The sequence below is a fragment of the Oncorhynchus gorbuscha genome, linkage group LG13, assembly GCF_021184085.1.
Source record: "Oncorhynchus gorbuscha isolate QuinsamMale2020 ecotype Even-year linkage group LG13, OgorEven_v1.0, whole genome shotgun sequence".
Classification (NCBI taxonomy): Eukaryota; Metazoa; Chordata; class Actinopteri; order Salmoniformes; family Salmonidae; genus Oncorhynchus; species Oncorhynchus gorbuscha.
Window position 1 is genome coordinate 63,152,849 of NC_060185.1, and position 15,630 is coordinate 63,168,478.

Here is a 15,630-nt window from a genome sequence, read left to right on the forward strand (position 1 = left end):
CAATCATATTCATAGGGACTTTGTGTTTGTCTTGAATACTGTATCGTTCTGCACTGTGAATTGTGTTGACTTGTTGTATTGTGATTCTATACAAAACAAAAGACCCCATCTTTAAGTTCCCTTGGGAAAAATAAAGTGATTGTATTTCAGTTACCGTACAAACCAAGACGGATGTTTAGAAAAGACGGAAGGTGAGCGTTTAATGATTTCAGAGCCTTTTATTTGAAATGTCAGTGTTCAAGAGAAAATAAAACAGCAATATAAATATTAGCATAAAAATGAAGAGACTAAACACCGGGAGGAGCGTAGGAGGTCTAAGCATTTCATAAGAAAGATATTACAGCACGAGAGAGGATTAATTCAGCAGCGGACGGACGTACACACACACACATAATATTTATAATAATTTGCTCATATGGACAGAGAGGCATTCTTGCGCAAATGCACAAGATAAAGCACAGAAAAAAAAGGTACAGAAGGATAGAAACATTTTTTTCAATATATATTTTTTTTGTTTCGTTTCTTTTACAGGGTAGTAAAATAGAGAGAGAGAAAATGAACACTAATATGCGCAACACATATCACAAGTTAACTAGTCTACGTGTGTGTCACTCTGTTTACTTATCGTCTAAAGTTATTAGCAACTTTCTTTATATTTACACTGAAGAGTTAGTTAGTTGGCCTTCATGGTGCTTAGTTACTACATTGCAACACAAACGGTTGAAGAACATTTTTTTTTCCCCCATTGTGGTTTTCTTATTTTTCTTGAAAAACAAATACAACACATTCCAGTAAGCCACGCCTTGAGGAGAGAGGACTTTTAGTTTGAAAATTCTGGATGTGGTCCGTACTATACAAACAATTGGCTCATATCATCGACAGGACTAGTGTTTATTTACAGAGGGGAAGAGCCCTCACAGGACCAGGGGGTGGAGGGATGGGAGCAAGGGGAGAGCCTTCACAGGACCAGGGGGTGGAGGGATGGGAGCAAGGGGAGAGCCTTCACAGGACCAGGGGATGGAGGGATGGAAGCAAGGGGAGAGTCTGAGGTTAGCGTTGCCAGAATGCATTTACACTGAGGGGATAGATACAGCGAAGAGCTAACTCTGTCCCTCCTCCCTGCTTCTGAAGTGGTATCTCCTCTGTGACATGGAGGGATGTGCTTGGCTCTGTTGACCACTAACCTGGGTCAGTGCATTCGAGGACGTTTCGGGGTGGACTAGGAGGGAGGGTCAACAGTAGGGCCTGTGTACATTCAGTGAGTAGAGCCAAGGTCATTGCCCCCTCTCCCCGTCAATCTAATTGTACAAACCCAGACGTCGTACCACTCAGCCCACCGCTCTCCACTCCCCCTTGAACCCAGCCTGCAAGCTGCCTCTTCATGCAGTGGTGTCCAGCTAGTTGCCGGACAGATGGATGGACTGGCGGCAAAGAAAAGACTTCATACTTATCTTATACTGCTGAGTCATCAAAAAACACTTCCCACGTCAAGAAATATAGTCATCAGCACTTCAGGGTAGGTAGCAAGGGATGAACACTCAATCTAGACTCTAGCGGCCTAAGAAGTGTCTAACTCCTAAGCACGCCGTGAAAGATCTCGACTTTGAAGTTATTTTGACCCTACGTCTCATCTTTATAGTAAGAACAGTGCATCTCTATGGTCTGGCTCTCAAAGTGGGATAACCAGTGAGGGGAGGGCACATCATCTGGTTGAGGAGGGGATAGAGGTGCATGGGTGGGCAGCAGGAGGGTCTCTATACCCATCTGGGTAGTTTTAAAAGGGGGGCAGCGCCTACTATGCCAAGAAGCCAGAAAAATAGGGCTGATAGTACTATAACATGCCCCTCATCCTCGGTGCTACTTTGCAAATAGAGTTCATGCTCATGTCATAGAAACAGTGAAAGATTCAAATCTTACCATTTAACTACGCTTACAAAATAATATTTCTAGTTTTTAGATACCACATCAGGTAAACGCTACGAGGGCATTTGTCGACCTGTATTTTTTTTAAGGTGGTCATCCTCGTTGCGACACTAATTCAATGCATAGTTGAATCTTCTGGAAGGTGTTTGGTTTGAACACATAGGGACATGCAGATCGGAATACTACTGTACCAGTACAATGGAATGCCCATTCCCGTGTCCCAAAGAGCTGTGGTGTAAGATCCTATAAGGCTGATCCTATATAGGGATCTTATCATGGCAATCTACTATAGTCAAACAAGGATCTACTTTCAGTCTCAGGAAAATAAGGAATTATAATTATAATCCAACATGAAACATTTTATGGAACATCGTTAAAATATCCACCTGTGAATATACATCACTGGGCAAATCCTTGTTATCTGAGCAAAGTTGTTTACGCTCAATCTGTTGTGTCTGAAGTGCATCCAAATGTATTGATTTAACCAAAACACAATCCCCCCTGAACCCCCAGTCTTCCGTATCTGCAAATACTGATAATACTTGTTTTGTTTTTTTAGAACATAGACTTTCCAAAAAAAACAACTGTTTCTAGATAGCTTTCAGAAAGAAAACAAAAACCTGTTTCTAGATAGCTTTCAGAAAGAAAACAAAAGCCTGTTTCTAGATAGCTTTCAGAAAGAAAACAAAAACCTGTTTCTAGATAGCTTTCAGAAAGAAAACAAAAGCCTGTTTCTAGATAGCTTTCAGAAAGAAAACAAAAGCCTGTTTCTAGATAGCTTTCAGAAAGAAAACAAAAACCTGTTTCTAGATAGCTTTCAGAAAGAAAACAAAAACCTGTTTCTAGATAGCTTTCAGAAAGAAAACAAAAAAACAAAAGCCTGTTTCTAGATCAGAAAGAAAACAAAAGTTTCTAGATTTCAAAAGAGAAGCTTTCAGAAAAAACAAAAACCTGTTTCTAGATAGCTTTCAGAAAGAAAACAAAAACCTGTTTCTAGATAGCTTTCAGAAAGAAAACAAAAGCCTGTTTCTAGATAGCTTTCAGAAAGAAAACAAAAACCTGTTTCTAGATAGCTTTCAGAAAGAAAACAAAAACCTGTTTCGAGATAGCTTTCAGAAAGAAAACAAAAACCTGTTTCTAGATAGCTTTCAGCAAGAAAACAAAAACAAAATGTCAACGCTGTTCGCTCTTAAACCTACAACGCATTCCAGATTCAAGAGCCCAAAGACAAACATTCGCAAACATCTCCATATTTCGTGTTATCATATGAGCGTGACCAATAGAATCCAGACCCTGGTTAGAGTAAACGCATTGAGAGGAGACGTAGGGGGTGGGGGGGTGGGATTTCAGTCCTCATCGGATCGTTTTTTTCTTTTCTCATCGTATTTTCCATATCTATCTATCCTCCACCCATCCTACTTCTTCTCCTTCTTGGTGGACTTCTTCTTGGAGGCGGGAGTCTGGGCAGCCTTGGGGGGTTCAGGCTGAGGGGCGGCCTCAGAGGGCTGGGCCTGCAGGGCCTGATGTTGGGCTGCCATCTGCTGCTGCTGCTGCTGCTGGGGGTTGGAGGTCAAGGTGGCGGTGCTGCCAGGGATGTAGACGTTCTGGCGGTAGTCGGGCACGTGCTGCAGGGTGAACTGGGGGCTGTAACGGGTGCTTAGTCCCATGGTGCCCGGCCCCAGGGTTGCGGTCGCCTCGCTCACTTCTGGGGGAAAGAGGGGCAGAGCGGGGAGGAGGAGAGGAGGGGAGAGATGGAACATATGAATAAGGTGTTCAGACATTGCAGTGATGACTTGCAGTATACATTGATGCTCCCGGTTTGTTACATATCCATTATGACTTGTATATATGCTACAGCACTCATTGCTCTGGTAAAACTGTTGGCATGCTTATGTAAAGCTAATTGGACTGAATATAAGAGAGTTGAGAGAGACTGCAAGAGTGTGAGTGAGACAAAAAAGAGAGAAATGCAGAGAGAGAGAGACTGGTGTTACAAAATGGTGAATGTGTGCTGACATTTTGTCGAGGTGGAGAACATTTTGCATTTATGGTGTGCGTCTGTGTTCATTGCTGAATGTGTGTGTGTGTTTTTCCATTATGTGTGCTCTGGCTGTGTGCGGGTGATGTAGCTTCTAGCTCGTAATTCTCTCCCAGCCCCTGCATTGCAGAGCTACAGAGACACACACACACGTCCCCTCCACTATTCCCTGCTCTCTGGCTCTGCAACACACAGCGCAGGCAGCCGTAAACACACATACACTTACACATGCTTATACACACACACACACACACACACACACACACACACACACACACGCACACACACACACACACACACACACACACACACACACACACACACACACACACACACACACACACACACACACACACACACACACACACTCAAGCTAGTATAATTAGACTTCAGAGGAAAGGAATCTGGGACAATAGCTTCTTCCACAACGTTGTTTCTGCTTTTTAACTGCCTGTGATTTCCTGGTTGTGCAACCACTGTTTGGTAGTGTCAAGGAACAGCACACACTGATGACACTACTGCATAAACATCTAGCTGCCTTGAATAACATTCTGATCCCTCTGTTTCCAGTTGTCATCGTGACTCGTCTGCTCCGGCTCTGTCTGAAAGGGAGTGGTTCCTCTACCTCATTGTGATGACCAATAGACATCATCCAGCCAGAGACAGAACGTTCTATCACTCTCCGAATGGAAACCTCAGGCTCATGTCCGGTGTGTGTGTGAGCAGCGTCTAGGAGGGAGGAGTGTGTGTGTCTGAGGGAGAAGGTAGCACTCACATCTTTAGCACTCATCCTCCGCAGCACTCACATCTATAGCCATGAAATGCTTTGAAAGGCTGGTCATGGCTCACATCAACAGCATCATCCCAGACACTCTGCACCCAATCTGATTGACATACCGACAAAACAGATGCACAGATGCCGCCATCACTATTGGACTCTACACTGCCCTCCCCCATCTGGACAAGAGGAACACCTATGTGAGATTGCTATTCATGGCCTACAGCTCTGTGTTCAACACCATAGTGTCCTTCAAGCTTATCACTAAGCTCAGGACCCTGGGACTGAACACCTCCCTCTGCAACTGGATCCTGGACCTACTAACGGATCGCCCTCGGTCGGTGAGGGTAGGCAACAACTCATCCTTCACGCTGACCATCAACAAGTGGGCCGCACTTCAGGGGTGCGTGCTTAGTCCCCTGCTCTACTCCCAGTTCGCCCAGGACTGCATGGACACGCACGACTCCAACACCTTCATCAAGTTTGCTGACTACAAGACGGTGGTAGGACTGATAACTGATGATGATGAGGCAGCCTATAGGGAGGAGGTCAGTGACCTGGCAGTGTGGTTCCAGGACATCAATTTCTTCCTCAATATCAGCAAGACAAAGGAGCTGTTCGTGGACTACAGGAAATGGAGGGGCGAGCACGCCCCCATCCACATTGACAGGGCGATAGTGGAGCGGGTCAAGAGCTTCAAGTTCCTCTGTGTCAACATCAGTAAGGAATTAACATGGTCCACAGTTGTGAAGAGGGAACGAAATGCCTTTTACCCCTTAGGAGACAGAAAATATTTAGCATGTGCCCTCAGATCCTCAAGAAGTTCATTTGGACTGGCTGCATCACCGCCTGGTACGGCAACTGCAAGGTATCCGACCGCAAGAGGCGCCACCGAGGGTGGTGGGTACAGCCCACCACATCACTGGGGCCTAGCTCCCTGCCATCCAGGACCTTTATACCAGGTGGTGTCAGGGGCAGGCCCAAGAAGTCGTCAAAGAATTCAGCCACCCCAAGCCACAGACCGTTCTCTCTACAGCATGGCAAGCGGTACCAGTGTACCAAGTCTGGAACCAACAGGACCCTGAACAGCTTCTCTACCCCCAAAGACTGCTAAAAAGACTGCTACTTAATTACCTCGTACCACTGCACATGGACTCGGTACTGGTACTCCCTGGATATAGCCATGTTATTGTTATTCATTGTATTTATTCCATATTTTTCTATTGTTATTTTTTTCTCATTAAGTTAAACTCTGCATTGTTGGAAAATGACCCGGAATTAAACATTCCACTGCTAGTCTACACCTGTTGTTTTAGGAAGCATGTGACAAATAAAAATAGATTTCATTTGATGTGTCAATGGTAATAATAACAATGGAAACAATGACAGGAGTCTGTGTGGTAGGAGGTCTTACCACACAGAGGTATGTGTGTGTGTGTGTGTTGGTGGGCCTTGCTCTCAAGGCCAACCTGATGTGTTTCTGTGCTAGAGCGATTAGAAGGCAATCTGCAGCAACAGCCCAAGAATGAGTCACTCGCTCTGTGTGTGTGTGTGTGCGCGCAGTAACTGCGGCAGAAAAAGCATAGGGGGAAGGGAAGGGCTGTGATGTCATAGAGCTTTGAATCGTTTGCTCTGCACGGGCAAGAGAACATGTGTGTGTGTGCTAACACTGTGTGTCTGTGTTGTGTGTGTGTGCTATCACTGTGTGTCTGTTGTGTGTGTCTGTGTTGTGTGTGTGCTAACACTGTGTGTGTCTGTGTTGTGTGTGTGCTAACACTGTGTGTGTCTGTGTTGTGTGTGTGTGCTAACACTGTGTGTGTCTGTGTTGTGTGTCTGTGTTGGGTGTGTGTGCTAACACTGTGTGTGTCTGTGTCACGTGTTTTTGCTAACACTGCATGTGTCTGTGTTGTGTGTGTGTGCTAACACTGTGTTTCTGTTGTGTGTGTGTGCTAACACTGTGTGTGTCTGTGTTGTGTGTGCTAACACTGTGTGTGTCTGTGTTGTGTGTGCTAACACTGTGTGTGTCTGTGTCACGTGTTTGTGCTAACACTGCGTGTGTCTGTGTTGTGTGTGTTTGTGCTCACACTGAGTGTGTCTGTGTGACGTGTGTGTGCTAACACTGTGTGTGTCTGTGTTGTGTGTGTTTGTGCTCACACTGAGTGTGTCTGTGTGACGTGTGTGTGCTAACACTGTGTGTGTCTGTGTTGTGTGTGTGTGCTAACACTGTGTGTGTCTGTGTTGTGTGTGTGCTAACACTGTGTGTTTCTGTGGTGGGTGTGTGTGCTAACACTGCGTGTGTCTGTGTCACGTGTGTGTGCTAACACTGCGTGTGTCTGTGTCGTGTGTGTGTGCTAACACTGCGTGTGTCTGTGTCGTGTGTGTGTGCTAACACTGCGTGTGTCTGTGTCGTGTGTGTGTGCTAACACTGCGTGTGTCTGTGTCGTGTGTGTGTGCTAACACTGCGTGTGTCTGTGTCGTGTGTGTGTGCTAACACTGCGTGTGTCTGTGTTGTGTGTGTGTGTTAACACTGCGTGTGTCTGTGTTGTGTGTGTGTGCTAACACTGCACGTGTCTGTGTTGTGTGTGTTTGTGCTAACACTGCACGTGTCTGTGTTGTGTGTGTTTGTGCTAACACTGCATGTGTCTGTGTTGTGTGTGTGTGCTAACACTGCATGTGTCTGTGTTGTGTGTGCTAACACTGCATGTGTCTGTGTTGTGTGTGTTTGTGCTAACACTGCATGTGTCTGTGTTGTGTGTGTTTGTGCTAACACTGCGTGTGTCTGTGTCACGTGTGTGTGCTAACACTGAGTGTGTCTGTGTTGTGTGTGCTAACACTGTGTGTGGCTGTGTTGTGTGTGTGTGCTAACACTGCGTTTGTCTGTGTTGTGTGTGTGTGCTAACACTGCGTGTGTCTGTGCTGTGTGTGCTAACACTGTGTGTGTCTGTATTGTGTGTGTGTGTGCTAACACTGCGTGTGTCTGTGTCACGTGTGTGTGCTAACACTGTGTGTGTCTGTGTTGTGTGTGTGTGTGTGTGCTAACACTGTGTGTGTCTGTGTTGTGTGTGTGTGCTAACACTGTGTGTGTCTGTCATGTGTGTGTGTGCTAACACTGTGTGTGTCTGTGCTGTGTGTGTGTGTGCTAACACTGTGTGTGTCTGTGTGTGTGTGTGTGTGTGCTAACACTGTGTGTGTCTGTGTTGTGTGTGTGTGTGTGCTAACACTGTGTGTGTCTGTGTTGTGTGTGTGTGCTAACACTGTGTGTGTCTGTGTCACGTGTGTGTGCTAACACTGTGTGTGTCTGTGTCACGTGTGTGTGCTAACACTGTGTGTGTCTGTGCTGTGTGTGCTAACACTGTGTGTGTCTGTATTGTGTGTGTGTGTGCTAATACTGCGTGTGTCTGTGTCACGTGTGTGTGCTAACACTGTGTGTGTCTGTGTTGTGTGTGTGTGTGTGTGCTAACACTGTGTGTGTCTGTGTTGTGTGTGTGTGCTAACACTGAGTGTGTCTGTCATGTGTGTGTGTGCTAACACTGTGTGTGTCTGTGTTGTGTGTGTGTGTGTGTGCTAACACTGTGTGTGTCTGTGTTGTGTGTGTGTGCTAACACTGCGTGTGTCTGTGTCACGTGTGTGTGCTAACACTGTGTGTGTCTGTGTCACGTGTGTGTGCTAACACTGTGTGTGTCTGTGTGTGTGTGTGTGCTAACACTGTGTGTCTGTGTTGTGTGTCTGTGTTGTGCTAACACTGCGTGTGTCTGTGTCACGTGTGTGTGCTAACACTGTGTGTGTCTGTGTCACATGTGTGTGCTAACACTGTGTGTGTCTGTGTCACGTGTGTGTGCTAACACTGCATGTGTCTGTGTCATGTGTGTGTGCTAACACTGTGTCACGTATGTGTGCTAACACTGTGTGTGTCTGTGTCACGTGTGTGTGCTAACACTGTGTGTGTCTGTGTCACATGTGTGTGCTAACACTGTGTGTGTGCTAACACTGTGTGTGTCTGTGTTGTGTGTGTGTGTGTGCTAACACTGTGTGTGTCTGTGTTGTGTGTGTGTGTGCTAACACTGCGTGTGTCTGTTTCACGTGTGTGTGCTAACACTGTGTGTGTCTGTGTCACGTGTGTGTGTGTGCTAACACTGCATGTGTCTGTGTCATGTGTGTGTGCTAACACTGTGTCACGTGTGTGTGCTAACACTGTGTGTGTCTGTGTCACGTGTGTGTGCTAACACTGTGTGTGTCTGTGTTGTGTGTGTGTGTGTGTGTGCTAACACTGCGTGTGCCTGTTTCACGTGTGTGTGCTAACACTGTGTGTGTCTGTTTCACGTGTGTGTGCTAACACTGTGTGTGTCTGTGTCACGTGTGTGTGTGTGCTAACACTGTGTGTGTCTGTGTTGTGTGTGTGTGCTAACACTGCGTGTGTCTGTGTCACGTGTGTGTGCTAACACTGTGTGTGTCTGTGTCACGTGTGTGTGCTAACACTGTGTGTGTCTGTGTCACGTGTGTGTGCTAACACTGTGTGTGTCTGTGTCAGGTGTGTGTGCTAACACTGTGTGCTGCGTTCTGTTTGCCAATATATGTTGGCAGGTGTGGGAACTGTATACAGTGCAAACACTCAGGACTGTAATATTATTGCATTAAACAGGTTTCTGTAGTTACTGTATATATCTGGAGTACTGCTGGTAGCATTTGATATAGTCTTTGAACTGGTGTGTGTGTGTGTGTGTGTGTGTGTGTGTGTGTGTGTGTGTGTGTGTGTGTGTGTGTGTGTGTGTGTGTGTGTGTGTGTGTGTGTGTGTGTGTGTGTGTGTGTGTGTGTGTGTGTGTGTGTGTGTACAATGGGCCATAGAAACATCAATGAGGATAGAGAGGGCTTTATCAATGAGTCTGGCTTCATGCCCTCTAACCAAACAGGAACAAACCCTGACCCCTCCCTACCTTCCCCTGTCCCCCCATTATACAACACCACAGAGAGCGAGAGAGAGAGGATATTATTGAATGTCAGAGGCATGTGGTGATGACGAAAAGAGAGGGATAGAGTGTGATATGGGTCTGCAGGTAGACCATAAAAAAGAGGGCTTGAGAGAGTGGTAGAGGATGGGAACAAGTGATAGAAAAACAGAGAGATGAATGGAGAAGTGTTGGACTCACCGTTGGCTGCGGCCATCAGGGCTTGGAGCTGCTCGGCCTCAGTGGGGGGGTTGGGCCAGGGTCCTGTTCCCATGGCCATCTCAGGGGGACCTCCAGCCCTGCAGGGAGGGAGAGAGAGAGAGAGAGAGGGAGAGAGAGAGAGAGAGAGAGAGAGAGAGAGAGAGAGAGAGAGAGAGAGAGAGAGAGAGAGAGAGAGAGAGAGAGAGAGAGAGAGAGAGAGAGAGAGAGAGAGAGAGAGAGAGAGAGAGAGAGAGAGAGAGAGAGAGAGAGAGAGAGAGAGATCAACAACCAGCGGCCATTTTAGAACTGTACTGCTTGTGTTATTGTGTGTTGCTGGTCCCTGGTGTGACGGTGGGTGGTCTGTGATACAGGGTCTGATGATTAGCAGACACAGCCCGCAGGCAACGCAGAGAAACGAAGATGGCGTGTACACACACACGGTCCAGGGGACCTCACAATAAAATATTATGCTGATACCTACAGGACCACTCAAAAGTTTGGACACACATTTTTACTATTTTCTACATTGTAGTAGAATAGTGGAGACATCAACACTATGAAATGAATCATATGGAATAATGCAGTAACCAAAAAAGTGTTAAACAAAACTAAATATATTTTAGATTCTTCAAAGTAACCATCCGTTGCCTTGATAACAGCTTTCCACACTCTTGCCATTCTCTCAACCAGCTTCATGAGGAATGCTTTTCCAGCAGTCTTGAATGAGTTCCCACATATGCTGAGCACTTGTTGGCTGCTTTTCTTTTACTCTGCTGTCCAATTCATCCCAAACCATCTCAATTGGGATGAGGTCGGGTGATTGTGGAGGCCAGGTCATCTGATGCAGTACTCCATCACTCTCCTTCTTGGTCAAATAGCCCTTACACAGCCTGGAGGTGTGTTTAGGGTCATTGTCCTGTTGAAAAACAAATGATTGTCCCACTAAGTGCAAACCAGATGGGATGGTGCATCACTGCAGAATGCTGTGGTAGCCATGCTGGTTAAGTGTGCCTTGATTTTCTAAATAGATTACAGTGTCACCAACAAAGCACCATCACACCTCCTCCTCCATGCTTCACGGTGGGAATCACACATGCAGAGATCGTCCGTTCACCTACTCTGCTTTTCACAAAGACACGGCAGTTGGAACCAAAAATCGCACATTTGGACTCCACCGGTCTAATGTACATTGCTCGTGTTTCCTTGGCCCAATCAAGTCGATTCTTATTATTGGTGTCCTTTAGTAATGGTTTCTGTGCAGCATTTTGACCATGAAGGCCTGATTCACGCAGTCTCCTCTGGACAGTTTATGTTGAGATGTGTCTGTTGCTTGAACGCTGTGAAGCATTTATTTGGGCTGCAATTTCTGAGGCTGGTAAATTTAAAAATGAAAGAAATTCCATAAATGAACATTTAACAAGGCACACCTGTTAATTGAAATACATTCTAGGTGACTACCTCATGAAGCTGGTTGATAGAATGCCAAGCGTGTGCAAAACTATCATCAAGGCAAAGGGTGGCTACCTTGAAGAATATCAAATATAAAATGTATTTTGATTTGTTTCAACACTTTTTTGGTTACTACGCAATTCCATACAGTTGAAGTCGGAAGTTTACATACACTTAGGTTGGAGTCATTAAAACTCGTTTTTCAACCACTCCACAAATGTCTTGTTAAAAAACTAAAGTTTTGGCAAGTAGGTTAGGACATCTACTTTATGCATGACAAATGTAATTTTTCCAACAATTGTTTACTGTTTGCAACTGCACATGGGGACAAAGATCATACTTTTTGGAGAAATGTCCTCTGGTCTGATGAAACAAAAATATAACTGTTTGGCCATAATGACCATCGTTATGTTTGGAGGAAAAAGGGGGAGGCTTGCAAGCCGAAGAACACCATCCCAACCGTGTAGCACGGGGGTGGCAGCATCATGTTGTGGGGGTGCTATGGCAGCATGAGGAAGGGGAATTATGTAGATATATTGAAGCAACATCTCAAGACATCAGTCAGGAAGTTAAAGCTTGGTATACTTTTTGAAATGGGTCTTCCAAATTAACAATGACCCCAAGCATACTTCCAATGTTGTGGCAAAATGGCTTAAGGTAAAGATATTGGAGTGGGCATCACAAAGCCCTGACCTCAATCCCATAGAACATTTGTGGGCAGAACTGAAAGTGTTTGCGAGCAAGGAGGCCTACAAACCTGACTCAGTTACACCAGCAGGGAGGGATGGGCCACAATTCACCCAACTTATTGTGGGATGCTTGTGGAAGGCTACCTGAAACGTTTGAACCAAGTTAAACAATTGAAGGCGATGCTACCAAATACTAATTGAGTGTATGTAAACTTCTGACCCACTGGGAATGTGATGGAAGAAATAAAAGGTGAAATAAATTATTCTCTCTACTATTATTCTGACATTTCACATTCTTAAAATAAAGTGGTGATCTAAACTGTATTTTTTTACTTGGATTAAATGTCAGGGATTGTGAAAAACTGAGTTTAAATGCATTTGGCTACGGTGTATGTAAACTTCCGACTTCAACTGTATGTGTTATTTCATAGTGTCGATGTATCCACTATTATTCTACAATGTAGAAAATAGCCTAAATAAAGAAAAACCCTGGAAGGAGTGTGTGTGTCCAAACCTTTGACTGGTACTGTAGGTGCCGATACGAAATGTATTGTGATTCGATACTGCGATTTTATGTTACAAACATTTTGCTCAAAATGTCTGCTGGAAATGGATATAAAAGTGCCTGAAACACATTGGCTCACTATTTAAACAATGGCCACCAGCACAACACAATGTAGTAAATGTGATGAAACATAATGGCACTACAGTAAAAGGGAACAGCTGGCTACACAACAACACACACACACACACACACACACGGAGTGTTGAACATTTCCATATGGGCAGCGTAAATCTTCAAAGGGTTGTTTTGTTTAAAGTCTAATTTTGCATGCAGAGGAAGAAAAGGAGTAGACCTGCTCTTGATTACACTCACCAACTCCCATACCTCTTAGACACACACACACACACACACACACACACACACACACACACACACACACACACACACACACACACACACACACACACACACACACACACACACACACACACACATAGGTCACATTTCTACTGATGGTTTTGATCCACATCAGTCCTTCAGTGATTGGACCATTTCAGTAGCTGTTTGATGGCCTTAACGCAGTAGCACCAGGGGGTTGTGGGTAAAGGCTGTGCCCCTGTTTGAAGAGCCAGAGAAGAAACAGAATGGCACGCGAGGGGTTAAAAGGACGTGAGTGTCTCACATCCAGCTTACTGCCTTCTATGAGCTGCAGTAAAAAATAATGTGTGTGTGTGTGTGTGTGTGTGTGTGTTATTGGCTGCAGTAAAAAAAAAAAATAAGTGACTGCCCTTCCTTTGGTCTCTGCTTGAAACCAATTAAAAACCCACTGGACAAAGGCATATGGTCTGGGAAAGTAACCAGGGGGGAGGGGAGAGATTTTTGTTTTTAAGAAGTGGTGCGGTCCAGCTTGCCAAAATGTTCAGCCACATTTTTTTAAAAGGGGGTATTACTTATATGCCAAAGTGCGAAGGAGTCCTTGACCAGTGCCAGCATCCCAAACGAGAACCAGACCAGGTTAAAGCGTGGTAAGTGGAGCCAGCAGGACCGCCATTTTGATTGGTTTCCTTTTGTGGACTAGAGAGACAAAGAGGACGCCTTGTTTATCACAAATTAGCATCTCCCTGCTCTATGACTTCCTGTGGTCCGAATAATCACTTCCTGCATTCAGGACTATCTCTTCCTGTGGCTGAGATGATGACTGGTCATGTCCAGAGGGATCAATCTAACTATTCAGTCAGAGCTGCATCTGTAACCATGCATGAAACAGGCATCTTATCTAGGAGGAAGCCTTTCATACCGCTTCCTAAACTCTACTGTCCACTTCAACTATGGGAACTCTTGTCCAATCCTTCTATAAAGTCGAATGCATTCCAGTCCTTCTATAGACGTTCCTGTTCAATGCCCTCACAGCCAGCTTGGTCCAATCTCTCATCGGACAGTTGTTTCAAAGCCCTCCTTTTCTGGCCACCAGGAAAAGGCATATGAGAAGAAGACTACATAGAGCTATAGGAGATCTACAAGTGGCATTGTGTCTGGGAAACACAGCAAACTCAACTCTCTACTTGGGATAAAACACATTTTACACCAAACTAAAAAAAGGACAAATATTCGACAGTCTTTGATTCCACAGCCACACCACGCTGAGTAAAACTACCACGAAATACACACAGCGCACAAACTAAAAACCACACTGCACCGAAGTGAACCAATCGGAGATCCTCATCAAAGTCTGACTTTCACAGAGAGACCAATAGCCCAGCTCGGCACAGGCTAGTGAATCTGCGCTATAGCTAAAGGGTCAGGGGTATCTACACACAGCGCTGCAGAGCTCTACCTACCTACAGGAAGAACCACTGTAGCTACTCTCTGCCCTTAACAACTGGTTTTAGATCAGTTTCCTTTACAACAGTTTCAACATGACCTATTTACGGGTGCCTCAACAACAACAACAACAACAACAAAAAACGATCCAGAACAAGTTGTCGAGGCCATAAAGTGACCACACTCTCTATACTAATACACACGTTGATACCTTGTGCCTCGCTTCGGCGTCCATCTTATGTGATCACCATTGTGGTTGTAGAGACTGGGAAACACAAGAGGAGTGTTACACTATTCCGTCTGGATCTACAGGCCAGGAAAAGATCAGGCAACATCAACTCGGCGGAGCTCCGCGTTTCTGTGGGATGTGTTGAGCCTGTGACATCCACATAACGGTTCAAAGAAGAAGTCAGGTTCCCAATGTACCCATAACCTCAGTGGCTTCCAACATGGAAAGCTCTCATGTTTTTGTTCCTTGTTAAAACTCTGTGTGTGTGTGTGTGTGTGTGTGTGTGTGTGTGTGTGTGTGTGTGTGTGTGTGTGTGTGTGTGTGTGTGTGTGTGTGTGTGTGTGTGTGTGTGTGTGTGTGTGTGTGTGTGTGTGTGTGTGTGCGTGTGTGTGTCCCAAGTGGTAGGAGAAGCAAGCTAGGACTGGAGAGCCCACCCCGCACCCACTCAGATGGTTCTTGACTCATGGAATGTGTTGTGTAAAAGTTATGTTGTGGAAACTGTTGCGGCGTGATCAGCAGTTTGGCACACAATGTAGGCCAAATAACCGATGGAGAAACAGTCACACACACACACACACTGATTTATGTCAGTAGATGCAGTTTCCCCTCTACCACCATGAAACAGCCAATCACCGATGTCCAAACAGTATATCACAAGTGATCAATCAGATGCTATCACCCAGATGGAAACACAAACGCGATCAATGAGCTAGAATGTGTATATGTTAGTGCACTTATGTTCTCCCTTCCCCCCCTCACTCTGCTCCCCTACTCTCCTCAGCAGTACTGAGTGATGGCACACAGACTCTGTGAGAGTAGAGGGAGGGAGAGGAATGGCGGCCATTTTGTGTGTGAGGCAGAGAGCAAGCCTGTTCACTCAGAGGAGTCAGGGCTCAGATGGAATCTCAGGAGCTCCAGATTCTCATCTACACAAAGTCTATGTGCCTCAGTTGCTGATATCACCTCCGCTGCGCACAATGGGCCCATAAGCAAAGTATGTTCCTACTGCTTCCTAATATAATGTCTTTTTAAAATTGTATTATTTAACCTTTA

General features: G+C 45.3%; 1 protein-coding gene and 1 long non-coding RNA gene across 25 annotated transcripts in view; both read right to left on the bottom strand.

The window, feature by feature from the left end:
• Window positions 1-203: 203 nt before the first annotated feature.
• LOC123994049 lies at window positions 204-2,789 on the bottom strand. The gene is made up of 2 exons (XR_006831566.1): window positions 2,616-2,789; window positions 204-2,507 (listed from the first exon to the last, which is right to left on the bottom strand). It is a non-coding gene; the product is annotated as an uncharacterized LOC123994049 (long non-coding RNA).
• An 80-nt stretch (window positions 2,790-2,869) lies between these two features.
• The window catches only part of LOC123993289 (protocadherin gamma-C5-like), a 185,703-nt gene continuing 172,942 nt past the window's right edge, over window positions 2,870-15,630 (bottom strand). For 20 of the 24 annotated variants that reach the window (XM_046295255.1, XM_046295241.1, XM_046295254.1 and 17 more), the window contains exons 3-4: window positions 9,885-9,982; window positions 2,870-3,628 (exon numbers count right to left, since the gene is read on the bottom strand). In XM_046295255.1, the coding sequence (XP_046151211.1) occupies window positions 3,339-3,628; window positions 9,885-9,982 (388 nt within the window). In that variant the 3' untranslated portion in view covers window positions 2,870-3,338. The remainder of the gene's footprint in view (window positions 3,629-9,884; window positions 9,983-15,630) is intronic. The other 4 variants (XM_046295242.1, XM_046295244.1, XR_006831421.1 and 1 more) reach the window with 3 other exon arrangements.